Raw genomic sequence first — 27,983 nt, forward strand, 5'->3', positions numbered from 1 at the left:
TCTACACTTACATGCTTTTGACAAGAGGTTAGGGTTGATTTGGTAACCAGACAATTGAATAGGCATATTTTCTAATCTAGTCTTGGTTTTCTTAGGGCATACTTTGGTAAGTAGAACCAGGCCATAATTTATTTATTTATTATTACGAATAGCGGTAAGCATCAATGCTTGTCGCAAAAACACAAAATCAAAAAGGCGTATTTACTAATGCACTCTTAAAAATTCGAACACTCTCTGCCTTGGCGACCTCCAAAGGCAAACCATTCCATGGTCTGGCAACTCTACTAACAAAAGATAATTGACGAATTCTTTTCAGTGGTTTTGGGGGATATAATTTATAATCATGCTGACAAGTAGAGTGATAATGGCTAAATTTAAAAAATAAATTTGGATCAACATCATCCACTCCTTTAACTATACAAAACACATTTACAAGGTCATTGCAACGTCTACGAAACTTCAACAATGGGAGTTGAAGCCTAGAAAGTCTCTGTGGATAGGAAAGGCACTGAAGATATGGGACCAATCTAGTGGCCCTTCTCTGAACCTTTTCTATCCTATGCTCATCTGTTAGACTTACTGGAAACCAAACAGAAGTATTATACTCAAGAAGAGGACAGACCATTGACTTATATAGTAGTAAGAAATTACAAAGGTTAAACCTACTAAAGCTTCTCCTTATAGATGATAAACGATAATTTGCATTCTTTACAATTTCCGAAACATGCTTATCAAATTTCAATTGGGTATTAAAGTAAATGCCAAGGTCATGCACTATTTTGTTAGAAGGGACTTGTATGCCAGACAGCTGGTAAGTATGCACAGGTGGGAGTTTATGAGCATAGTGTAGAACAACACACTTAGAATGGTTTATGAACATGGAATTAGATTCACACCAATAAGTTAGAGAGTCAAGATTCTTCTGTAAAAGTTGCACATCGTTTTGGTCTTGTACTGGTAGATAAAGTTTTACATCATCCTGTGAACATCTTGACAGTAGAATGCTGAACAGAGGAAGGCAGATCATTAATAAATAAAAAAAATAAAATTGGACCCAGGCAGCTACCCTGGGGGATTCCGCTTAACACATCAATTGAGGATGACATAGCTTCACCAACAACAACCTGCTGAGTTTGTCCATTTAGATAATCAGCAATAAATGCAATTGTTTTTTTTTACCCAATTTATAAGCTGCACATTTTTTAAAAGGGTGGGTATTGAGACTTTGTCAAATGCCTTCAAGAAGTTGATGTAAATGCAGTCAAAGGGTATAGCTAAATTGGCAAAATGTTGAAAGTCCAAAATAACCTAAAGAAGCTGAGTATTACAAGACCTATTTTTTTGAAAACCATGCTGAGTAGGATTCCAAAGATGATTTCTGTCAAAATACTTTTGAACACATGAAACAATCAACTTTTCCATCACTCAGCAAAAAATGGATGTAATTGAAATTGGCCGATAGTTTTTAAAATCTGACCTGGAGCCACTTACTATAAACTAGACTATATCCTTACTATAAACTAGACTTCTTAGTTCATTTATTTTTGTTAGTAAATTGATCTATGTTGGCTAATAGAAGGCAAAAGTCTAGACTTACTTTTGAGTAGCCATTGATATCTGGTCCTTGTTCCTCATGTTCTGTGTGCATAAAATCAGTAGACTGACAGAAAGAATTGTCACTGATGCTAGACTAGCTAATTCAAGTATCTGGTGTGATGCACATTTCAAACAAGGATAATAGAGTAGAACATGGAGACATAAAAACACTTTTATCATCATCATAACTTGGTTTATTGTTGGGGTGTGCATATATGCAACAACTGGTGCCCTGTTTATTGCAACTATTTTCCCATTAAAAAAGGAAGGTCTTTTTCCCCAGCAGTAACTCTAGCTTTCAGCTTTTCAACAAGTGTCTTATGTATAGTTTTGTCTTTTCTTTACATGTCACCATAAATATGGCTATCTGGCTTTTGCTGGGAAGATTTTTTAATAATATTATGTTGAATCAAAATTGTAGGCATAGTGAAAAGTAAAGGGGGAGGTCTTGAACTGATTCACTGGCTATAGTTATCCTAGGGGATAAATATTTTAAGTTGGAGGTAGGAACAGATGACAGGCAATACTGGAACTCTAAACAGTTCTGAACAGAAGTATTGTCATCTGTTGTCACAGGAATGCCACAAGCAACTAGACTATTGTTCCACTGTTTTCTATTAATTTTATTTTGCATTTATGTCTGTTTGCACTTGGTGGTTGATGTAGATATAGGTAGAATATAGCACACAATATGTAGGAAAATGTTTTTAGCTCATAAATAGGGCATATAGTATCACAGTTCATATAATTGACTTACCAATAAATTGAAGATACTACTCATTGTCTTTTTTTTGCTCTTTATGAATATAATAATTACTTCTATTACAAATTCAAACTTCAGCACTTTTTGAGCTCTTAAAAATGACAAATTTTCAGTTAAAGCAGGCCCTATGAGTTATTGGTCATTTTCAATAAAACAATGCTATGTTTCCTTGGTTGTACTTGAGAAAATAATACTATATTTTCTCAATTCCAAAATTATCTACAGTTAGGTTAGGTCAAAAAGTGCTTACATTTGAATTTGCAATAGAAGCAATTATTATATTTGTAAAGAGCATAAAAAAGGCATCAAGTGGTATGTTCACTTTATTGGTAGCCTAAATCAATTATATGAACTCTGACACATTTACATCCTATTTTCAATTTCACACAATCCATTGCTGTTGATTTAGGCTATGAACACCAAGGATTCCTCTGAATACTTCTAGATTGTCAGTTCACCAAGTAGGCTACTAGAGGCCACCCCTTGAAACTCTATCAAAAATGTTATAACACCAGGATGTTAAACAGATTATTTTCCAATCAGTTTGTCAGCCAACAGAAATCTCATAACCACAATAATATTGTGGACAACCCATGTTGAAGCCTTCAAGTCTGCAATTGACAAAGACTGGTGCAAAAAACCTTGGCTCACAATAAGGGATGTATCTAATGAGTTGAGATATTATCATCAGTGACCAGTGTTCACAGAACTTGCCCTAATTGCTGGCAAACACAATTTAAGGTAGGCTAATAGTTTAAGGGTATTAAGAATTACCATTTCTACCTAACAAGTCATCAAACACTGGTGCAATTTGCATGGGAAGGTTGAGGTTTTCATTCTGCCACTTTCCATATGTCTTAATAAACTATGGTAAAATTCTATTTGAGTGACTACTTGCTAGGCCCATCTCAGAAAGGGGTTAGGTTATGGAAACAAAACTTTTGGGGATGGGTCTACAGGCTAAAGTATATCCTGGGAAGGTATTTTAAAGTACCCACCTCTACTACTCCTCCCTCTAGAGACCCCTGAGATTTGCCTAGGTATATGACAGGTCTATACCTACTGAAATTTTGAAAAAACAGCATTTTACCTTAACTTTCAGTTACCAGTTGCTTTTTCTCTGCCTTTAGTTCTGAAAATGCAATTCCTGTTATTTGAGTTGAATTATAAGCCATATCAATGTTTTTTTTTCAAAATTTAGGAAATGCATTGGCATATCTTTAAAATCTTATAAATTGGGATTGAGCAAAGTTGTGAAGCTGAAAACAATTTTTTTGTACTTCATTCACACAGAAGATTATTTTGCAAGGTTTCACTTTTATAACACACATATTTTTGAAGGTCATCAAATGTCAGGGCCCTCTAGAGGGAGAGGGAGTAGAGGTAGGCACTTCGGAATATCTTCCCAGGACATACTTAAGCCTGTAGGCCTAACCCTGAAAGTTTCATTTTCCTTACCTAACCCCTTTCCAAGATAGTAAGAAGTCATTAAACTAGAATTTTACCTAAACTATTTTCAGAAAAAAGGCCTATTAAGAAGAATCTTACTTCTATTTTAAAAGTTGGCAGTTAGGCTACTAACTTAAATGAGTGCAGGTTTTTAGTTAGAAGACCCTAAATAGCATGATAAGAACAGAGCCACATATTGAGGAATTGAATACGTTAATTAATTTAAAACAGTTTCACGATACATTTATGTTCCTACTAATTAAATTAAACGAACCTTACCTCAAAACATAAGCTTTTTTTCATTTTTTCAATAATTCAAAATTTAAAACCAACGAATTTGCGGCTTTTACACTGTTGCCAATAGTGACAGAGTGAAATCTATAAGGCGAAAATACATTCGGCATTTCTTGGAAAACTGAGACAGAAAACTGGTAATCTGGATAGTTGAGACCACTACCACAGTTCTAGTCCAGCTAGCCATTTCAGGGAGCAAAAAAAATAACAATAATAAATAGACTGGCTTGCCAAGTACTAGAAACTGCAAGTTGGGCTGTTTCATTTTCTAAAACCTCTATCAAGTGATAAATTTGAAAAGGAAGTTATTGGGTTATTGAAAAAGACAAACAAGCATTTACAATTTTCAAAAATTGTCCCAAGAGTTCTAATCCTATCTTGAATTGTTATGTCTATGACAATATAGACAACTTTTTTTTAACAGCACCTTCATCAGTGCCCGGTTAAAGGTCTCCCTGTAGTTGAAATCCAGACACAACAAAAAATAGTCTCCCTTAATAGAGGAACTGAAGAAATGTCTCCCAACCCTTTTATAAAGAACATATTGATTCTGATAGTTCGATTTTTCCCCTCACAACATATTAGGATATGTGATAATAATATGAAATAAGTTCCCAAAGGAAAGTTGGAATTGCCACTCGATATCACATTTTTATTCAGATACATTTTTATTTTTATAATGGCAAGTTGAATAAACAGCAAAACTAGGAAGAATTTGACCTTCTATGCAACTCTCTAAGTTTTAGTATTTTATGGGTGAAACTAGCCTAGCTTTATTAAATGACAAAACTGTATTTTTAGGTGCGAGTGATCGGTTTATAATAAATAAAAAAGTTTTTTTCCAACTGAAAGTAAGGATTGACATTACAACTTAAAACAAACAGAAATTATTCCATATATGAAAGGGGCTGTCCCCTCCTCATCGCCCTACTCTTAATGCAAAATTTTGACTTTTTCTCACAGCTCTACTTGCTAAAACAATAAAAAACCTTAGCGTAAAAAGCAGGGTATTGAGATGGGGACATCCCCTCTTTTGCTCGGAATAATTTTTGTTCGTTTTAGGTTTTAATATCGCTTATTATTTTCAGGTATAAAAAAATATTTTTAAAATTTAATTTCCGTAAGTTTTTCAACTAATGCAGGTTTGAATCGGGCTCACCGTATATGAAAATTAAAACGAAATTTGCCTATTAACTTTGGCAGATTAATTCTAGATATGAAGGATTGCCCCTCCAAAATACCGTATTCTTTACGTTAAAGCTGCTAGCATTTTTGAAACAGCTTCTTATTCTTATTACACTACCCCCGTGTTTCAATTTTAGTGAAAAGCCAAACTTTAGCGTGAAGTGTAAGTTATTGGGGAGGGGATAACCCTTCATAAATGACATTATTTCTGTTCGTTTTTCAAATAATATCGGTAAACTCGGCTCACCTTCTATGAAATATACCCCTCCCCCTCACGGAAAACTCAACCGCGGAAATTATATTGAACGTAAAGTGTACCCTCCCGGCAAATTCCATCCAGACAGTTCCATCATTGCTGAGAATCCCCCCTCCCTGTAAAATTGCTTGTGGACGATTCACGCAGAAAATTTCTCATAAATACTTTTTCATTTAAATAAGACTTCTCTATTCCGTTTCTTGATCACTCCAGAAACGCCCCCTTCCGTGGAAATTATTTTCCAGAAAACAAACAAATTGAAAAAATTCTATGGATAATTCCCCCTGAACAACTCCGCATAGAAAATTTTGCAAAGAGAATGTAAGACAATTAAGAAGAATTTCATGTTGTAATTCTGTAAAAACCCTCCCCGTATAACATTTCCCCTGGAATATTCGCTCCCCAGAAATTTGCCTCCCCAAGGAAAATTCTTAACGAGAATTCTACCTAAAGCACACCCCCCTCCAAAAAATGGTTGCATACTTCCCAATAATAAATACTATATGTAAAAAAGGGACACAAATCTCAGTCGTTTTCCCGGGGACCGTTGGGGGTCTTTTTATATCTGAAGACATATTTATTAGGTTTGTCGACTATGTTGAGCTCAATGGCTATCTGACGATTTTGGTCGGGTGACTTTGGGAAAAAATGAGCGTGGGAGGGGGCTAGTTGCCTTTCGATTTTTTGGTTACTTAAAAAGAGCACTAGAGCTCTAAATTGCGTTTCGAATGAGCCCTCTAGTGATATTTTAGGACCATTGAATCATTACGAACCCTGGAAAAAAATAAATGAAAGAACAACAAATAAATACGCATCCGTGATTTTTCTTTGGGCAAAAAATAAAAAATTTCCACATTTTTACAGATAATAGCTTGAAACCTTTATAGGAGAGTTTTCTGATATACCGAATCGGATGTTGTAATTTTTATTAAGATTCTATTAATCTTAGAGGCTTTTTTTTCTTTTTCGAAAAAAAGCAAATAATTTAGGCTTGTAACTTTTGAAGGGTAAAATTGAACTTGGTAACTTTTTTATTTGAAATCAGCATAAAAAACTGATTCTTTTCATGTATCTATAGAGTTTTGGCTACTATTGACCCGTGTCACTTGAGACGTGTTCGTTACCACAAACTGTTTGATCGTAACGTTTGCTATTAGTTTTGATTTCATCATTTGTATTAGGTGAAAGTTTTTGACATTTCAGTTAATATAACAGACTGGTTTTGTAAACAGGGACATCAATTGACATAAATGTAGGGGGAAATAGGCAGCATGGATTTTCCAAATCTAACATTAAAATTTTTTTTCCCAATGACTTTCTTAAATAAAAATTCGAAATGTTTTCTCAATCCTGAACTTTTATTTCCTAATAATAAAAATAGTAATTCTGTTTCAATGTGAACGGCTGAATTTCAATGTGAAGAGACCCAAGCAAAATACCATAATTTATGCTATTCAGGCTACTTAAGTCAATGAGCATTCGGCATTACATCGTCCCGTTGACTTTTATGCGTATTTTAATTTTTTTTTTTCTCAATTCTGCACTATCACAGATTGAATGGAGGTAAATACTAAAATACAGGATTCTACTCTTTCACTGTTTGTGAATCTTCTTGTCTCTTTTTCCTTTCGTTTCCTTGTTTTGTCTTTATCCATGGCTCAGAAGTTTTTTTCGGCTATCATCCAACCTAAAGCGTTTACATCTTATTAAGTAATTTTAAGGTACATGTCCGCGGTTTTGAGAGTTTAAAGTGCAAGAGCAGATTAGGAAATGAAGCTAGATCTAGATTTACAGAGACATAATTTTTTTACAAAGTATGCCATGTGAGAAATCAACTTAGATGGTTGACACGATACTTAGTATAGAGGTTCACGCTGAACTATTAGTGAAATCTGACATTAGTGTTTGTTCAGGTGATTATATTTTAGTCCCAACAGCATAATCTAAGTTGTGTTTTGCCAACATAATTTTTTTCATGGAAAAAACAAAGGAAACTAGTCTAAGTTTTCAAATTTAGATGTAAAAAAATTTCTGTTTAAGGAAAAATTCAAAGCCATCTTTATTTGTTCAGGGACGTAATTTACTAAGAGGCAGGGTGGGGGGCTACTGTCCTCTAGAACTCATTTTGCCTCTAGCCCTCCAGATGAAATTTAGTCTCTTCTCAAAATCATGACAAAACTAAGATAAACCTGCATAATTCAAGCATCATCAGAAGCTGGTCAGTTTTCTTTAGCACATCTTTGTCTTTATAGTACCAAGGCTGTTTTTTAAACTTTTTATTGTCATTTTCGCTTGACTTGGGAAAACTGCCTCCAACTTTGCCCCCCCCCCAAAAAAAAAACAAATTATGAAATTACGCCACTGCTTTTGTTAGAGAACTAGGAAATTTATAGTTCGACTACTTAAAGAAGCAGCTGCCACATTCTAAGGCAGATAAGAAAAAAACTGGTCCAAGATCTCAAAAGCAGATGTAAACACTAGGTATGCGTAAACAGTTGATTTGACATCAAAGGTTTGACATCAAATGGGTTGATTTGAGAATGGCCTAATCTTACTTTCAAGTAGAACCCTTCTTGAAATATTATCTCATTGCAAGGATGTCCCGAACTGTCTTTTTCAATATTTCAACCAACAAAAGTTGTCAATATCGACAAAACTCGACGAGAAAGAAACAACAGCTAAAGGTCTAATTTATTCTTTTGGGTCTACAAGACTTCGAATAAATAGATATTAGATTTCTTTACGATTAGCTTGGTTAGTACACTCTAACTCTAATTTCCGACTTTGTTAGACAAAATGTAGACAATATTTCGCTAGATGTCTCAGTGATAGAAATCTCCCCTAAGCCCCCTAAGTAGGAAATTTTGATGTCAGGACCATTTTCCAAGAGAGTTACAGCAGCTTTTATATGGTATTCTCGATTTGCAATATGAAATGATTTCTGACCATCAAATTCTTTAGAGTTCCTATTAGCTCCAAATTCCAATAGAATCTCAATAATGCCTCATAACCTTCCATATTCCCCAGCTGCAGTGGTATCAGGTCATCCTTAGTTTTACAATCAACTTAAGCCCAATCTTGTAGCAGCACTTCAATGACTTCTGTATAACCATATCGGGATGCAATACGCAGTGAAGTGGTTCCATCCCCTTATATAGCATTAGCATAAGCTACTCTTTCGTAACTTGCGTGCATTGGTGTTAGGTCATCCTTAGTTTTACAATCAACCTCAGCTTCACTTCTGAGCAACTGTTTAACGACCTCGTGGTAACCATATTGAGCTACAATATGCAATGCAGTGCCATTCCCTTGCATAGCATTTACATAAGGTCCTTTATTCAGAAGCATAATGGTGTTTTCTTTGTTTGTCTGCGAAGAAACATTGTTGAGGGGTGTCACTCTGTTATCATTTTTCTGTTAAAATTTGCATTGTGCTCCAAAGGTGCTTTAATAACTTTTACATGTCTTTAGCTAACAGCCAAATGAAGTGCTGTAGAACCATTTTTAGCTTGGACATCTACATTTGTTCCCTTATTTAAAAAAAGTGAAGAGCTTTCTTCCTTAATAATGTCGTTACGTTCACTTTCACAACTAGCAATAGTGTACGATACTGTCTGCCCATCTTAATCACAATCATTAATATCAGCCCCAAGTTTTAAAAGTAGCTGGTTAATTTCTAAATTGGCATTCTTGGCAGCATCAAATATTGGGGTTTTCCCAGTTTCGTCTCACACTTTTGTTTCAGCTTCAAAGCTCATAAGTAATTTTTTAATTATTCCCTTTTTGCTTTTGACAGTGTTATACAAAGGTTTGAACCATTTAACCCATAAGGTGTTAACACCATCAGCAAACTCTAGTAACTCCTCCATAATTTTCAAATATCCTTTTTCAAGAGCGGTGTATAAGAGCACATTATCATTTATGCCTTCGGGACTTGCGCTAGAACCAAACTTTAAAAGAGCCTCAACAATTTTTTATACCATTCACCAAAGCCTCTTAATACTGAAACCTTTAAACAGCTTTCATGCATGGATTTTTAATGATCAAAAAGCACTTCAAAATATTACCAACAGCAGTTAAATTCCCTGCCTCAATTGCAAAGTGAAGTGCAGTTTTACCATATTTATCCTGGTTGTCCACTTTAGCTCCATGATGTAAAAGTAGCCCTGTAGCTGTTTCATTTTCGGCAATATTTCGATTCTTAGCAGCAATATGAAGAGAGTTTACACCATCTTCTCCCTTAGAATCTGTACTATCACCTCCAACTAGAAGTAGCACCGTCTAGTGTTTCAGCAGCAATATGCAATGGAGTATATCGTTTTCGCCACATTTAAGTACATATATAATCAAAACAGGCTCCATATTTAGAAAAAGCTGTACTATTTATGCACACACTGTGTCAGCAGCAACATGCAACAAACTTGTGCCATTGTTGTCTTTGGCATCTACGTTAGCTGCATATTTAAAAGTATGTCAGGAAATACAATATTTTTATTTTCAATTGAATTATAAAGTGGAGTTTCGCCGCATTGATTCTTAGCATCAATTCTAGCACCTCTATATAAAACCATTTCAACAATTTCCGTACGATTACTCATAACACCACAATGAAGAGTAGTAGGAACGATTTCATTATAACTTTTTTCTGCTTTTACATCTACATTAGCTCTTCTATTTGACAAAAAAGCAACAGTTTTTGTGTTGTCGTTTTCAGCAGCAACATGAAACGGTTTGTAGCCTCTTTTTAAACTTGAGGTAAGCGTACAATAAAGAAGAGATCCAAATTCTAAAAGAATTTCAGCAATTCCAGTAAAATTGTTTCTAGCTACAACATGAAGAAGACTTGTACCATCAAAATCTTTGTCATTAACATCAGCTCCATTCCTTAACAGGCATGCAGTAATTTCTATTTTCTTACTTTTAACCGCGTAGTCAAATCAAGTTTCACCTTTGGTAGTTTTAGAGTAAATTCTAACCCATCTGTCTATCCTCATCTGAACAACTTCTTCATGACAAAACTGAGCAACGTAATGAAGAGGAGTTGTATGAGACTTTTAGTTTTCCCGTTAACTACAGCCATTTGATAAAAGTAACTTTGGGACTTGTGTGCTTCGACTAAGTTTTCCCGTAACAGCTTCAAGAAGTAAGTCATATGTGCTAAGAAGCCCAAAAATATCGTTTAGCTCCTTAACTCCGTTACCTTTCTCTTGTTTACCTTCGCAGACTGCAGAGTATAAACTGTTCCAGCTATTTTGATTATTTTGCATATTCGCTTTAATCCTTACTCTCAAGTCTAAGGATATTGACTAGTGTCTATTAATTAACCACTGATTGTTAATTGATTGAACACTGACTGTTGATTGATTAAAGACTAGTTGATTATTGCTCTCGAGCCAAATTTCCCTTTCAAGGAGTATTTTTACTGGTCATTTCAATCGCTCCAAAGGTTGAGTGATTGACTTGTGGCTTCAAGATCTGGTTTGAGACACTGACTGGTTTGCATTGATTAAAGCAGCTTTCCCTGGAAGCTACCTTTGTTCCAAGATGCAAAAAAGAGAAAATGAGAAAATGACTATAATTCATTAATTTCTAATGGCTTTTTAAAATAACGCTGGGAATTCCGGCTCTCCTTCTATACAAAATTTCCCTTCCCCCATGAAAGATATCTCCAACGAAAGATACTCCAATGTAACCCCTACTCCTTCCACCAGAAAAATATACCCTGAAAGCATTTGTATACTTCCGAACAGCCAATACTAAATGTAAACACTGGGCAAAGTCTTAAGCTTTAGCCCTTCCCCTTGGGACTGTGGAAGGTTAAATCATCCCCAAAGACATTATTGCTATATTTGTTGACTATGCTGAAATAAGGCTATCTCAAAATTATATTGAGCAAAATGAGTATAGGATGGGAGCTAGTTATCCTCCGATGCTTTTGGTCACTTAAAAAGGGTGCTAGAACTTTTGGTTTCCAATCAACTAAGCCCTCTCCCGAACTTCTACGATCACAGGTTCGATATGATCACACCAGGAGAAAAAGCAAAAAAGAAAACAAAACAGAACAAAAAAGAGAAAAAATAAGCATCGGCGATCCTTCTTCTGGAAAGAAAAGCAAAATTCCACATTTTTATACATAGGAACTTAAAACCTCTACAGCTGGTTTCTCTAGTATGCTGAATCTGATGGTATGATTTTCATTAAGATCACTTGATGTTTTGAGATGTTTTCGCTCTTTTTCAAAACTTGGGCAAATTTCTCAGGCTCGTAACTTTTGATGGACACAATAAAATTTGATGAATTTTAAATATTTTGAAAAACCATTAAAATTTCATTCTTTTGGTGTAACTATATATCTATATATTATATATTTGATGTATATATATATATATATATATATATATATATATATATATCGTATCTATATATTTTGGTGTATCTTGAGGAATACACCCTCCCCGAAAATACACCCCCCGGATGGCTGGTTTCCAATAACTTCCAATTTATGAAAAAAGAATAGAGCTCTTAGTTTCTGATCGAATGAGCATCCTCTGAAGTCTCTACAGCCTTGAGGTGGAGGGGGAGATGTGGAGAAACTTTTTCAGCGACTTTTAATCCTGACACAGACAGTATTTGTTAATTTAATTTTAAACCTTCTGAAGTATATCTGAAAAATTAAAATTAATATGACTCCCAAAAGGTTCTACCGATGCTCTTTGACAACCTGGACACACTTATACACTTTTCAATAAATTTAAAATGTAAGAGCCAAAGGAGTAATAGTATTATCATAATGTTTCAACTTATTACACCAGCCGTTTTCGATATCTTACTGAGGTGTCTTATTGGCAACCACAAACACGATGCTTTTTTATTCATTGCATAGTAACATCTAGTTTTAAAGCGTAATGGGCCAACCGCATGATTATGGGGGGGGGACATGCCTAGTGTCCCTAAGGACATAGTTGCTGGACCGTTATACTATGGTGAACTAAATGGCTGCATCAAAATTTTGACTGGATGTGTTTGGAAAATAAAGGGGCTTGGGAGAAGGGCTGGTTAGCCTCCAATCTCTTTTTACTCTTAAAAAGTAAAACAGAACTTTGAATTGAACTAGCTCCTTTGAAAGTTTCAATGATATTTTCAGTTATTATACAGTGGTGCTACCTATGACATTGATTAAATGCCGTTTTGAAAACATGCATGCATAAAGCTTTTCCATTAATTGAAATTTCCCAACGTTCCCTAAAAGTTTCATCTTAATAATTTTAGCGTCATTAGTTACATTAACTATAGTGGTAATATTAAGAGAATACACATAGTGCCTTCTGGCTAGTTAAAAATCCCCCGCAACGTGCCCTTAAAGGTCTAAATTAATAAAATTAGCTGTTCTTAAGATATTGCTCTGTAACCTTTTCGAAAGTCCACATACTCATAGTTTTTTTTATTTACTTCAACATCCGCCTGGATATTCCTTAAAAGCTTCACCTTAATACCCTAAGCTTGCGTACTAGTAATAGCTGTAGCAGCATTAACAGCAGTATGCGCACTGCATCTTTGGTTTCTTCAGCATCCCCTTCAACACACGCTGAAAGTTTCAGCTTAATAAATACCATCATTCATTTCAGAAGCATTTTTGATGTTCCACTTGACAATATGTGAGGGTGTAGTGTGTTTAGATTTATTTCCATACAGTCTCTATATATCCCAAATTTATCGCCTTAAAATCCTTAGTTTTAATAGCAGTAGCATTGTTAGTAGCTGTAGAATTAATTGTGGTAGCCTAAGCCGTAGTGGTAGCAGCTGTAATAGAGGTATTAATAATAGTGACAGTAGCATTATTAGTGTCTCCATTATCATTTCCTGGATTTTCCAAATCAATATAATCAGTTATCCCTGTGTTGTACCCTTTTAATCCATACACATATAATGTGACATAATATGTTTTGATTTATTTAAATACTCCCCTAAACATTTCGAAAGATTCATCTTAAAACCCTTCTACTTCTTGGAAACTAAAGTTCAAACATGCCTGCCTTTCTCAATAACATACACTATGCGTAACCAATGAATATATTGCCTAACTTACAGCCCTTGCCCTGAAGACTGTGGGGAGGTTGGTATCCCCACTACTGAACCTTTTAATAATGCTGAACGAAATAGCTCTCTTAAAATTTCAATCATATGTGTTTTGGAGAATGATCAGCTTAGGAGGGGGGGGGGGGCTGACGTCACTCCTTTTACTTTTGAATCTAAAAAAGGGCACTTAAACTTCTGAATTCCAATCAGATGAGCTCCATCTGATATAACTGTACATTACAAATCAATTGAGCCTCTCCTAAGGTTCGCTTGTCTCTCTCATTATGCCTGTGTATATGAGCGGGTGTTTTCATGTTTCTGTTTCAGTGTTTGTGTGTTGCTCTGTCTGACTCAGTTTGTTTGCAGGTGTTTTTGTTTCTCTCTCTCTCTCTCTTTCACTATGCCTGTGTGTCTGAGCGGCTGTTTGCTCGTATTTTTCACTATTCCTGTGTGTCTGAGTGGGTGTTTACATGGTGGTGCTTTTGTGACTGAGAAGCTGTTTTGCTTTTCTCTCTCTCTCACTATGCCTATGTGTCTGAGTAAGTGTTTTCATGTTTTCTTTTCTGTCTTTTTTTGTTACTTTGTATGACTCAGTAGGTTTGTAGGTGCTTTTGTCTCTCTCTCTCTCTCTCTCTCTCTCTCTCTCTCTCTCTCTCTCTCTCTCTCTCTCTCTCAAAATGCCTGTGTATATGAGTGGCTATTTGTTTGTCTCTCTCACTAGGCCTGTGTGTCTGAGCGGGTGTTTGCATGTTTCCGTGTCTGTCTTTGTGTGTTTGTGTGTCTATGTTTTTGTAGGTGTTTTGGTTCTCTCTCTCACACTATGCTTCTGTGTCTGAGTGGCTATTTGCAAGTCTCCGTAACTATATCTGTGTGTCGGAGTGGGTGTTTACATGTTTCTGAATCTGTCTTTGTGCTTGTGTATCTGACTCTGCATGTTTGTAGGTGTTTTTGTCTCTCTCTCTCTCTCTCACACGATGCCTGTGTATCTGAGCGGATGTTTGCAACTCTCTCTCACTATGCCCCTATGTCTGAGTGGGTGTGTGCCTGACTCTGTGTGTCTTTAGGTATTTTGAAATCAATATTATACAGGTAGGAAAGGGTATTTTCCGCTATGAAGTCGTTCAATCGAGGATTATCTACATACATGCTGAGAAACTCACTTTAAGGATAGCCACGACATCGAAAATAAAATATACTAGTGCATGAAAACAACAGCTTCTGGTTGATAAATCTTGTACTCGCTTCCAATTTCGGATAATAGATTTTTCACTTTGCCCAAAGAAGTTTTTGATATTGGATGTGTAGAATACATAAGGTAGGTCAAGAGGATAAAAAATACAATGTTCTTCACTGTTAGAAAGATGCACAGCCAATTACACGTCTTTACAGTCGACGGGCTACTATTAACAATGATAATGCGATCTTTAGCGTTGTGAGTATGTTCAAGGAGATCCAAGGGTATGCAATAGGTTTTGTATTTGGACATGCATCCAAGTTGAGCACATTGATTATTTGATCTATGTTCTTGGTGCTAAGTCTAATAGAACACTGCCATCGGGGGTAATTACCTAATAGGTTTCAAATTGATTTAGCAAGATTAATTAATTTACTCTCCGTAAATGCCTTGCAAAAGATGTACTCTAAACGTATAGTGCCGGTTCGGAAAATACTCATATTTTGAGTACTAGACAAATCCAATGTAATAATACTATGAGTTTTTACAAGCATTGTATTGGTTATACCATTTTCAAATAGTTGTGAACGTCGATCTAGGGATCTCAATGTCAATTCATATAGGACCCCTTAGGATTCATCAAAGAATAAATTGTAGAGCGGAATTCCACTTACTTTACATGCAAGAGATGAAGCCCAAACATTTCAAATATGTATGGTGAGTTTGACCATGATCCTATATTACTAACACTCTTTACAAAATCCAACGTGAGTTTTGAAGGAATTCCACCACTGATAAATGAAGATAGGTGTAGGTACCTGAACCCGCGGAAATACGTCGCTGATTCGTGATTGTGTGCGGAACAAGCAGTTTGGTATTACTTCCACTAGTTCTTAATTTTTCAATTGCCAAAGCAACAGAATTTTTGACCTGTTGTTTTCGTAAATGAAGTATTGCCGAGGCGAGAGAAACTGTTAGATCAGGTGTAGTGGCAAGTACCTTTTGTAAAGCTAAATTAGACGGGGCAAGTTGTAACTTTATGTCAACCTTGACATTAGCAGGCAACCATTGAAGCTTATTAAATATTTAATTATTTATTTTTCCGAACAAGTCTAAATAAGCAGTTGCCACCTCTCTAAGTATATTGGTAGTGTTTGTATCCGCTTTTTATTCAAACCCAATGGCTAACCCCTCAATTTCTTATAGGACTTTGGAGTTATCAACATAAGTTTTATGTTACGTACTTAGTTTGAAAGATTATTTCTAGTGCTCTCAAACTTTCCATTTATGTATACACTTATTTGTCTAAACAAATTGTGTAGTACACAATTTTTACAAGATAATCCTTTGGCAGCACTTATGTAATAGAAAAGTACTTTTGTTTGTCCTGATATTGATTGCTGTGTTGCTACTCCTAGACCACAAAAATTTGGTCATGGAATGGACTATTACAAGGGTCGTTCTTCAATGGTGGGTTAGGGTCTTGGCAAATGGTTTGCCTAGTTGTTTCTCTTCTGCACTAACCCTGGCTAAAGTATATGATGCTCCGGTCACCACAGATTTTGCGTCCTCTACACTTCACGATTGGGGCTATGAGCAGGATTTTAAAGAATACATTTCAAAAAATCTCAGGTCTAGCGCACGATCCCTCGGCGAGCGATGGAAATCACGACAAAGTGGAAAACGTTTAAAAAGGTCGAGAAACACCTCATGTCTCATCAGTCTCTACACAGGTCAGAAGTGAAAGACATCGCTCTTGTCAAACAAGAAAAAGAAACCAAGAGAAAAAATTGTTAGATCAAAAAGGATTTCTTTTCCTGGACAGAAATGGCATGTTAGCACACAAAGATTCCCACTCCTGAGTCGCCTCATCATTGAATCTTTTCACTGAAGATAACCTTTGTGTGAGTGTAAGACATGATTAACTTTAAAAAATCTATCTACAACCACCACTCTCTGAAAACGTTCATTCCAAAGTTTATTCCAGTGAAGACTATTTTATAGCTTTGAATTCCACATGTAAAGATTTTCATGTGGTAGTAAAAAATCTAAGAATAAAAAACAATGCCCTAAGAATTAAGTGTTTTAATATTGTTTGTGAAATAGTTTATTAATAAAACATATAAATATGTAAAATAAGTCTTTGTCTTCATCCTTTAGATTTCTTCTTCCACGTATAGGTGACTATTGACAACGATCAGTGGAAGTAGATCATCGATATTCTACTTGTTCTGATCTTGGCATGCAAAGCAAGGGTCACATTTTCTACAGTAACATGTAACTTTACTTTTGTTACATAAATATAATTTATTAAATTATAAAAACAATTTATGTTCACAGACATAAATTGAAATTTTTAACTTGCACTTCATATTCTCTACGTAATTTATATGGATAGCATAATCTACATTTTTCGTCATAGTTATCAACAATAGTACAATCCTCACATGATGACCAGCTGCCCAATGTATACAAATGTAGTGGGCACGCGTAGAATATTCTTTACTTCTGACTGTCTCACTTTTAAAAAGAAACTGACTTGTGGTCGATAAAATGAATATTCCTTTTACTTCTAGAAAGATGATGAGTAATCGAGTGACGTCAAAAACCTGTTCGGTCAGGATTTTTGACTTATTTGCTGTTGCCATGCGAAAACGTCGTCCGTCTGAAATGAATTTCTAGACAGTGTTCAATAGCAAATCCACAACTGAATTTTTTTTGTTTCGATTGATAGGTCAACAAATTGAATAAATGCATGTGGTCCGCGACGCATAAAACTCATACAATAATCCGAAGAAGTATCCAAAGAGACGTATCTTTCATTACATCCTCAAACATTCTTTGAGAGAATATTTTCCATTGCACTGATAACTTTCAAAATTGATCATTTAGAATCAATCATTTTTCACAATATACCATATGAAATTTTGTTTCTCACTTCCATCCACTTTTTAATCCTGACACTCTTTCTGGTGATTATAGACTAATAAAACCAAAGAATGAAGATTCTTTCTACATCGAGTACCCTCTCATGACATACTGGTTATTCACAGAGAGGGGTGGTAACCAACTAAAATATCTAACAAGGAAAACATTTGCATTTTGAAACATTTTAATTCAAAAATAGAATAGTAACAACATCACTCTTTTTTACATACTGAATCAAATCTTGCAGTCTTTGTATATGCATTATATTCACTTCTACTACAAAACATAACTGTTCTTCCAACTTCAATTTTCTCAATGATATCACATATTTTCCAAACATCTCATACCATTCAAGGGTTAGCCGACAACTCCTTGTAGTTTCTACTGCAACATTAGGTGCTCTAGGATTCCTTTTACCACTGCTATCACCTTCGCCTTCCAATATAGTAAAAGCATTCAGTACTAAAAAATATGCCAAGAATTAAATCAGCATTCACAACGTTGACGCTCTGAGATTTTTTCCGATACTGAGGTAAGTGGACCAAATCTTATCTAACCTCAAAGAGAAATTACAGACTGGGACACCGGGACACAAATAACGACCAGGACACAGGGATTATAAATGAAGACCGGGACACAGGGCCACAACTACAACGGGGACGCCGGGAGGCACAGGGGCGATATATAAATGACGACCGGGACACAGGGAAAGTTTTACAAACATATATATATATCTATCTATATTCACAGGTGGGACACAACTACAATGGCGCGAATCTAATATGGCGCGAAAAAAGCTAAAAAAAGAAAAAACCTAAAAAGAAAAAACTTTAAAAAAGGAAAAAATAAAAAAGTTAAAAAACTAAGAAAAAACACTGGGACACAGGGAATATAAATGACGACCGGGACACAGGGACACAACTACAACGGGGACGTCGGGGGGCATAGGGGAATATATAAATGACCACGGGGACACAGGGAATGTTCGATTAGCAATCATCATCAACAAAGCTCAAGGGCAATCATTAGAATAATGAGGTATAGATCTGAATACGGATTGTTTTTCCCATGGACAATTATATATTGCATGTTCAAGAGTCGGTAAACCCGACAATCTATTTATATGCACAGACAATGGGACAGCGAAGAATGTTGTATATTCGCAAGTTTTACGTAGTTAAAAACATATATATATATATATATATATATATATATATATATATATATATATATATATATATATATATATATATATATATATATATATATATATATATATATATATATATATACATATATATATATACATATATATATATTTTACTTAGTTAAAAACATATATATATATATATATATATATATATATATATATAATATATATATATATATATATATATATATATGTATCTATATATATATATATATATATATATATATATATATATATATATATATATATATACATATATATATATATATATATATATATATATAATATATATATATATATATATATATATATATATAATATATATATATATATATATATATATATATATATATATTATATATATATATATATATATATGTATCTACATTCACAGGTGGAATACAACTACAATGGCGCGTAACTAATATGGCGCGTGACGACATACGCGCGCGGGGGGCTTGGGGGGCGCGAAGCGCCCCCACCAACTAGGTGTTGGGGTGCCCCAACAGCTAGTTTTCAATAAAATTGCATAGGGAAATAATAGGATCCCCCAAAGTATTACGTAACAAACAGGCGTGGACAATAGATCAATAATCAATAGCACGAGCATCCTGAGGGGCTAGCAGCTTCAAATGCATTCGCTATGGGGTACCTACTACCGTCCATTACTACGTTCTTTGCTGTTAGCCTAAAGGTTCAGAAAATAAAAGATACAATAATAAAAAATAAAGATAGAAGAAACATTACCTGTTAATCCTAGATCGACACCTAATATCACTAACGACACCGACACCACATAAACCAAACGATCACTCTACTGAAATATTTTCAGATCAATTGCTGGCAATTGGGAACGGAAAGCTCCCAGTTGACTCAATCCAGTTGTCCAGTCAATCATGACGTATACAACTGCCTCCTGAATTCTGTAATTTGGTGACGTCAAAAAATGATTTGGTTGAATAGGTATTTCCGAATAATCTAACCAATTATAAAAATCATAAATGACTAAGTGAACGAGTGATTCTGGCAGCCAAGAACAAAGACGTTCACGAAATTAACAATATTATTCTGACCAAGATTCGAGACCAGGCAGTCATTTACAAGTCAGTCGACACAGGTCTGGAATCAAATGAAGCGGTTAACTATCCATCAGAATTTTTATATTCCCTGGATCTCCAGGGGATCTCTAGGCGTACCAATAATACCGTTGCGAAATGTTAACCCACCAAAGCTTTGCAACGGCACGCCACTTGCCGTAAAAAACAACAATGGAAAAAGTAATAGAGGCAACAATCTTGACAAGGCCTTCCGAGGGTTATGCTGTTCTTATTCCTCGCATTCCCATGATTCCAATGGATCTGCCTTTTCAATTTAAAAGATTGTAATTCCTAATTCGATTCGAATTTGCAATCACCATCAACAAACCTCGAGGGAAATTATTAGAAAACGGTATAGATCTTAATACGGGTTGTGTTTCTCATTGACAATTATATTTTGCATGTTCTAGAGTCGGTAAACCGGACGATCTATTTATATGCACAGACAATTTGACTGCGAAGAATGTTGTATATCCACAAGTTTTACGCAGTTAAAAACTAGCACCTTGCATACGTGTTGCTTTAAAGGGGGGGGGGGGGTAGGCTTACGGCTCAGAGAGAAATTACCAAAAGAAGCGTGTCGATGTATTACAAGAGAAACATGAAACCTGGCTTGCGGTTGAAAGAAAAAGTAAAAAAAAAAGAATGCGTGTCGAGGAATTACCAGAGTATATAAGAGGAATTACCAGTTGTATATCTGCAAGTTTTACGCAGTTAAAAACTAGCACCTTGCACACGTGTTGATGGGACACGTTCCGGAAACAAAACTAAAAAATAAAGAAGAAAAATAAAATAAAAAAGGAGAAAAAACTAAACAAAAAAAATAAAAAAAGGTAAACAACTAAAAAAAACTATAAAGAAAAAAAGAAAAAAAGAAAAAAGTAAAAACTAAAAAAAAAATTAAAATTAAAAAAGGGATTACAAGAATTCAAAAACCTTAAAAAAGAAAACTAAAACTTTGAAGCTTAGTAGATATCATTGTGCCTGGCGCAAGCTGTCGAGTGACGTCATGTGTGTGTGTCGACTGACGTCATGTTTGTCGACTGACGTCATTATAAGGATTGAGCTGTATGCGTCATGAAGTTGTTTGTCGACTGACGTCATGTTTGTCAACTGATGAAATTACATACCGAGACACCGGGACACAAATGACGACCGGGACACAGGGAATATAAATGACGACCGGGACACAGGGACACAACTACAACGGGGAAGCCGGGGTGCATAGGGGGATATATAAATGACGACGGCGACACAGGGAATGGTCGATTAGCAATCGCCATCAACAAAGCTCAAGGGCAATCATTAGAATCACAGGGACACAACTACAATGGCGCGTAACTAATATGGCTGGTAACGACTTACGCGCGCGGGGGGGCTTGGGGGGGGCGCGAAGCGCCCCCACCAACTAGGTGTCTGAGTGGTGCCACCCCAACAGCTAGTATATCTATATATGTAAAAGTAAGTTTTCTGTGTGTCGAGTGACGTCACTGTCCGCATATGACGTCTGAATTATTTCATCACATACCAATTCAAAAACGAATGTATTCAAGCCGAAGTAGCTCAGTTATATAACTACCTGTGTTGGCGCAGTGGGTTTGACCTTAGCGTGGTAATACGGGGCCCAGAGATCGAACCATGCTGCAGGAATGCACTACAGGGCCGACGCAGGGACCTTAGTAGTCAAGAAATGTCGTTAATCCGATACAAATACAAATACAGTAGCTCAGTTGGTAAAGCGTTCTGTTCCAGGTTCTAGGTCCGAGAGGTTCCAGGTTCGAACCTTGGCTTTAACATTAATACAAAAGAAGAAAAAAAACTAAAAAAAGGGTAAAAAACTAAAAACTAAAAAAGTAAAAAAAAAAACTAAAAAAAGGTAAAAACTACAAAAAAATAAAAAGAAAAAAAAACTAAAAACTAATAAAAAAAAACTAAAAAACTAAAAACTAAAAAAGAAAAAAAAAATTAAAAAAAGGAAAAAAACTGACAAATAAAGGAGAAAAAGAAAACTAAAAAAAACTAAAAAAGGTAAATGTGTTCAAGCCGAACTAGCTGAGTTGGTAAAGTGTTATGTTCCAAGTTCTAGGTCCCAGAGGTTCCAGGTTCGAACCTTGGCTTTAGCATTAACACAAAAGAAGAAAAAAAAAACTAAAAAAGAAACAAAAACTAAAAAAAACTAAAAAACAGGTAAAAACTACTAAAAAAACTAAAAAAGCTAAAAAACTAAAAAAAAACTAAAAAAAGGTAAAAAACTAAAACTAAAAAAGAAAAAAAACTAAAAAACTAAAAAAAGGGTAAAACAGCAAAAAAACTAAAAAGAAAAAAAAACTAAAAACTAATAAAAAAACTAAAAACTGAAGAAGAAAAAAAACTAAAAAAAGGAAAAAAACTGAAAAATAAAGGAGAAAAAGAAAACTAAAAAAAATAAAAATAAAAAAAATAAAAAAGGTAAAAACTACAAAAAAAAACTAAAAAGAAAAAAGAAAAAAAACTAAAAAGCTAAAAAATAGGTAAAAACCAAAAAAAAAAAATTAAAAGAAAAAAAGGAAAAAAACAAAAAAATTCTTTCATCATATACCAATTCAAAAACGAATGTATATACAGACCGGGACACGGGGAATATAAATGACGACCAGGACACTCAAAGAAAAATTACAGACTGGGACACCGGGACACAAATGACGACTGGGACGTGTGTGTCGACTGACGTCATGTTTGTCGACTATAATGACGACTGGGACACAGGGATACAACTACAACGGGGACGCCAGGGGGCACAGGGGGATATATAAATGATGATGGGGACACAGGGAATGTTTGATTAGCAATCACCATCGAAAAAGCTCAAGGACAATCATTAGAATAATGAGGTATAGATCTGAATACGGATTGTTTTTCCCATGGACCATTATATGTTGCATGTTCAAGAGTCGGTAAACCTGACAATCTATTTATATGTACAGACAATGGGACAGCGAAGAATGTTGTATATTCGCAAGTTTTACGTAGTTATAAACATAATATATATATATATTATATACTAGCTGTTGGGGTGGCGCTTCGCGCCACCCCAACACCTAATTGGTGGGGCGCTTCGCGCCCCCCCAAGCCCCCCCGCGCGCGTAAGTCGTTACGCGCCATATTAGTTACGCGCCATTGTAGCTGTGTCCCTGTGTCCCACCTGTGAATAGAGATAGATATAAATATATATTTTTAACTACGTAAAACATGCGAATATACAACATTCTTCGCTGTCCCATTGTCTGTGCATATAAATAGCATTTATATTCCCTGTGTCCCGGTCGTCATTTGTGTCCCGGTCTGTAATTTCTATTCAAACAATCCCTGTGTCTCAGTCGTCAATTATATATCCCACCTGTGCCCCCGGCGTCCCCGTTGTAGTTGTGTCCCTGCGTCCCGGTCGTCATTTATATTCCCGGTCGTGATTTGTGTCCGGGTGTCCCAGTCTGTAATTTTTCTTTGAGGTTCCTGGTCGTCATTTATATTCCCTCTGTGTCGGTCGTCATTTGTGTCCCGGTCTGTAATTTATCTTTGAGTGTTTTTTCTTTTTATTTTTTTTTTTTTAGTTTTTTTCTTCTTTATTTTTCAGCGTCACTATGAAGTACATATCGCCGAACCTTTGTTTTTTAACTTAAATCTGGTAGGCATTGATGACCTTATCCAAGTCAAAATCCCAAACCCAATCATCATCGCTATCATTTTCAGTTTTGATATGTTTTGACTCTCGCTTTCCAGGTGGATTTTCATCTAACTGCGCGGTTTTGCGTTCTTTAGCCGCAAGCCTGTTTTCTTGCTGTTCTTGTGATTCCTCGGCACGCTTTCTTTTCTTACTTTCTCTATCAGCTGCAAGCCTGTTTTCTTGCTGTTCTTGTGATTCCTCGGCACGCTTTCTTTTATTACTTTCTCTATCAGCAGCAAGTTTTTTGGCATAGACTCTTTGAGCAGCTTCCTCGGCTGTTGCCATTGTAGGTTCTTCAGTCATTTTACAATTAAACATTTTTCCGTGAACGCATGTCTTAAATACCATTAATGACGTCACCGTCATAGCAAAAATGACGACAACTAACTTCATGACGTCAGCCGACACAGAAACATGACGTCACTTGATCCACAGACAGACAGTCAGACAACTTATTTTTATATATATACTAGCTGTTGGGGTGGCGCTTCGCGCCACCCTAACACCTAGTTGGTGGGGCGCTTCGCGCCCCCCCCGCGCGCGTAAGTCGTTACGCGCCATATTAGTTACGCGCCATTGTAGTTGTGTCCCTGTGTCCCACCTGTGAATAGAGATAGATATAAATATATGTTTTTAACTAAGTAAAACATGCGAATATACAACATTCTTCGCTGTCCCATTGTCTGTGCATATAAATAGATTGTCAGGTTTACTGACTCTTGAACATGCAACATATAATTGTCCATGGGAAAGCAATCCGTATTCAGATCTATACCTCATTATTCTAATGATGTGTCCCTGTGTCCCGGTCGTCATTTATATTCCCTGTGTCCCGGTCGTCATTTGTGTCCCGGTGTTCCAGTTTGTAATTTCTCTTTGAGTGTCCCGGTCGTCATTTATATTCCCTGTGTCCCGGTCGTCATTTGTGTCCCGGTCTGTAATTTCTATTCGAACAATCTCTGTGTCCCGGTCGTCATTTATATATCCCGCCTATGCCCCCGGCGTCCCCGTTGTAGTTGTGTCCCTGTGTCCCGGTCGTCATTTATATTCCCTGTGTCCCGGTCGTGATTTGTGTCCGGGTGTCCCAGTCTATAATTTCTCTTTGAGGTTCCCGGTCGTCACTTATATTCCCTCTGTCTCGGTCGTCATTTGTGTCCCGGTCTGTAATTTCTCTTTGAGTGTTTTTTCTTTTTAGTTTTTTTTTTAGTTTTTTACCTTTTTTCTTTTTTCAGTTTTCTTTTTCTTCTTTATTTTTCAGCGTCACTATGAAGTACATATACAACTAATTTCATGACGTCAGCCGACACAGAAACATGACGTCACCTGATCCACAGATCCACAGACAGACAGACAACTTATTTTTATATATATATATATATATATATATATATATATATATATATATATATATATATATCCACAGGTGGGACACAGGGACACAACTACAATGGCGCGTAACTAATATGGCGCGTAACGACTTATGCGCGCGGGGGGGCTTGGAGGGGGGGTTGCGAATCGCCCCCCAACAGCTAGTATATATATATATATATATATATATATATATATATATATATATATATATATATATATATATATATATATATATATATATATATATATATATATATATTTATATTTATATATATATATATATATATATATATATATATATATATATATATATATATATATATATATATATATATATATATACATAACTAGCTGTTGGTGTGGCGCTTCACAACAACACCTAGTCGGTTGGAGTACTTTGCTTAACCCCACCAAGCCTCCCCGCGCACGTAAGTCGTTACGCGCCGTATTAGTTAGGCGCCATTATATTCTCTGTGTCCCGGTCGTCATTTGTGTCCCGGTCTGTAATTTCTCTTTGAGAGTACCGGTCATCATTTATATTCCCTGTGTCCCGGTCTGAAATTTCTCTTTGAGTGTCCCGATCGTCATTTATATTCCCTGTATCCCGGTCATCATTTGTGTCCCGGCTCTGTAACTTCAGCTTATAATGACGTCATATACAAAGCCTTATATACTTATAATGGCGTCATATGCAAACCCTCTTTTTACAATATAGCACCGGAGGCCTGTCCCTCAGCCCCCATTTCACTTTCTGGTTGAAATACCACGAGCCGGATATCAGCGCTACCGATAGAAACAGTAAAATCCAGACCTGCGCTCTTTATCTTTACCTTAAACGTCTGAAAAATAAAAAAGATATAAAACTGGTTTTTGCTCTACAGGAACTTGCAGGTACCTTAATCACGGTATGAAAAAAGATTGGGTGATAAGCTCCTAAGTAGGTTCACATGAAGCAAGCACATTTTTAAATGAGCAGAGCAGAACTTAGGGTGTATTTTTCTTCTTTTTTTTCAGCTCAGAGAGGCAATTCCCGATCTTCATTTGAGTACAATCTTCACTAAATATAATACAAAGAAAAACATTCTACAAATCTCAAGCTAAAAAATGTCCATCAAGGCTTCAGTCCAAGCCCTTGTTTTTGTCATCCCAGAAGATTTTTATAGGATAAAACCGAAAAACGAGAGTGAGTGGAAAAGCCAAGATATAATAATTACAAGTTGAAACTTACTTTGAAACTTACAAGTTGAAGCTAAAGTTTGGGAGGGAGGCTTCCCAAACTAACCAACTTGTTGCTAGCGACATCTTTTAATTCTAAATGAAAATCCTTTTTGTAGTAGAAAAACAAACACCAATCAAAAACAGAAACAGAAGTAAATGACATTATACTCCTTATGCCAAGTTTAAATTTTGTTTTGGCTTTTGCCAGTTATATGCCAAAGCTATAAACAAAGGGAAGTATCATCGGTTAGCTTATTTGCAATAGTTTTATCGATATATGTTAGATGGGCTGTGAAGGAATAATTTTTGTTCGTTTTAAATTTCAACTTCGCTCTATACTTCCTTACTAATTTCTTTTTAATTATCATTATAAAAGGCCGATTCATTTGATGTAATTATTGTTATTGACATTCTGTTTTTTTAGTTCGACTACTATTGAGCGGATTCACTCATTACTTAGTTTAATAACACGAACTGTTTGGTAAAATTTTATTTTTTTTATGTTAAAATTCGATGTCATACTTCTCAATTTTGTTTTTGAAAAAAAAGAAGACAGCAGCCAGTTTTAAACCAAAAACTTCTCAGTTTACAGGCGAACACTTCACCATCATGCTATGATCTATACATTCAAGTTATAAGCACTATGGAAGAACAATATGGACAAATTTCACAACTTACAGCCCTTTACCTAGGAGCTGTGGTGGTTCATGTCCCCACCAAAAGGTAGTTGTTGGACCTTTCCTCTATGCTCAACAAAATGCCTGTCTCAAAATTTTGATCAGACGACTTTGGGGGAACAGGGCTAGGGAATAGCTGCCTTCCAATCTTTCTGGTCACTTAAAAAGGGCACAAGAACTTTTAGATTCCTGTTGAATGAAGCATTAAACATCTCTCTATGTTGTTCTGGTAACCTGCTAGCCCTGGTAGAAAAAAAGAAGAAAAAGATGCAGACACATCAGTGATACCCAAGCAAAAAAGTAATTTTCGTTGTTTGTCTAAGTGGAAGGCTGTACTTATACAAAGTTTTTGACCATGCTGATTCCACTGGTTTACATTTTATTCAGGCTTTTATTCAGGGGTTCCAGGCTCTCTTTTGAAATCACCATATATTTGTTTTCGCAATAAACTTTTACTTTTAAGATTAACCTAAATAATATTTACCATTCGTGAATCAGTGTCAGATGTCAACTTTTTTTTCCATTAGGAAGTTTCTTTTTCAAACGTGTTTTTCAACTTTTGATTACTATGAGACTTTTGATTAGAAATAGGGGTCATGGGGGCGCTTCCACTTTAGTCTATTTTTACTGCTAAAAAAACACTAATTTTTAATTTCAATACGAACGAGCCCCCTCCATAATTTCTACGACAACTGCTTGCGTACGAAGTGCATTGGTGAAAAAAAAGCAAAACAATAACAACAAAACAAAACAATAATACATAGAGCCACTTCGCTCTTTACTTAAGCAGTGCTATTGGGTTGCCTATAACACAACAGGCATGTAATTCATAGGCTAATTGCACAGTTCACAATCCTTGCCCTGGGGATCGGGGGGGGAGTCATGACATTCCCAGAGGTAGAGTTATTGAACCTTTTGATTCTTTTGAAATTAAATAAAAAACAAGTTTTTTTTAAAACTGAAAGTAAGGAGAGACATTAAAACTTGAA

The 27,983-nt window shown here is 35.6% G+C and overlaps 2 protein-coding genes and 1 long non-coding RNA gene across 3 annotated transcripts in view; 1 reads left to right on the forward strand and 2 right to left on the reverse strand.

Moving 5' to 3' along the window:
• Window positions 1-4,218, reverse strand: part of LOC136041895 (uncharacterized) — a gene marked incomplete in the record, with an annotated part of 136,976 nt that extends 132,758 nt beyond the window's left edge. The window contains 1 exon segment of the mRNA XM_065726688.1: window positions 4,088-4,218. Within this exon segment, the coding sequence (XP_065582760.1) occupies window positions 4,088-4,111 (24 nt within the window).
• The window catches only part of LOC136041915 (uncharacterized), a 444,858-nt gene that overhangs the window by 267,818 nt on the left and 149,057 nt on the right, over window positions 1-27,983 (forward strand). The window lies entirely within an intron of this gene.
• LOC136041896 (calpain-D-like) overlaps window positions 17,888-27,983 on the reverse strand; it is a 43,060-nt gene continuing 32,964 nt past the window's right edge. The window contains exon 2 of the transcript XR_010621120.1: window positions 17,888-18,183. The gene's annotated coding sequence lies outside the window, so the exon portion shown is untranslated. The remainder of the gene's footprint in view (window positions 18,184-27,983) is intronic.

The sequence above is a fragment of the Artemia franciscana genome, unplaced genomic scaffold (assembly GCF_032884065.1).
Source record: "Artemia franciscana unplaced genomic scaffold, ASM3288406v1 PGA_scaffold_49, whole genome shotgun sequence".
NCBI lineage: Eukaryota > Metazoa > Arthropoda > Branchiopoda > Anostraca > Artemiidae > Artemia > Artemia franciscana.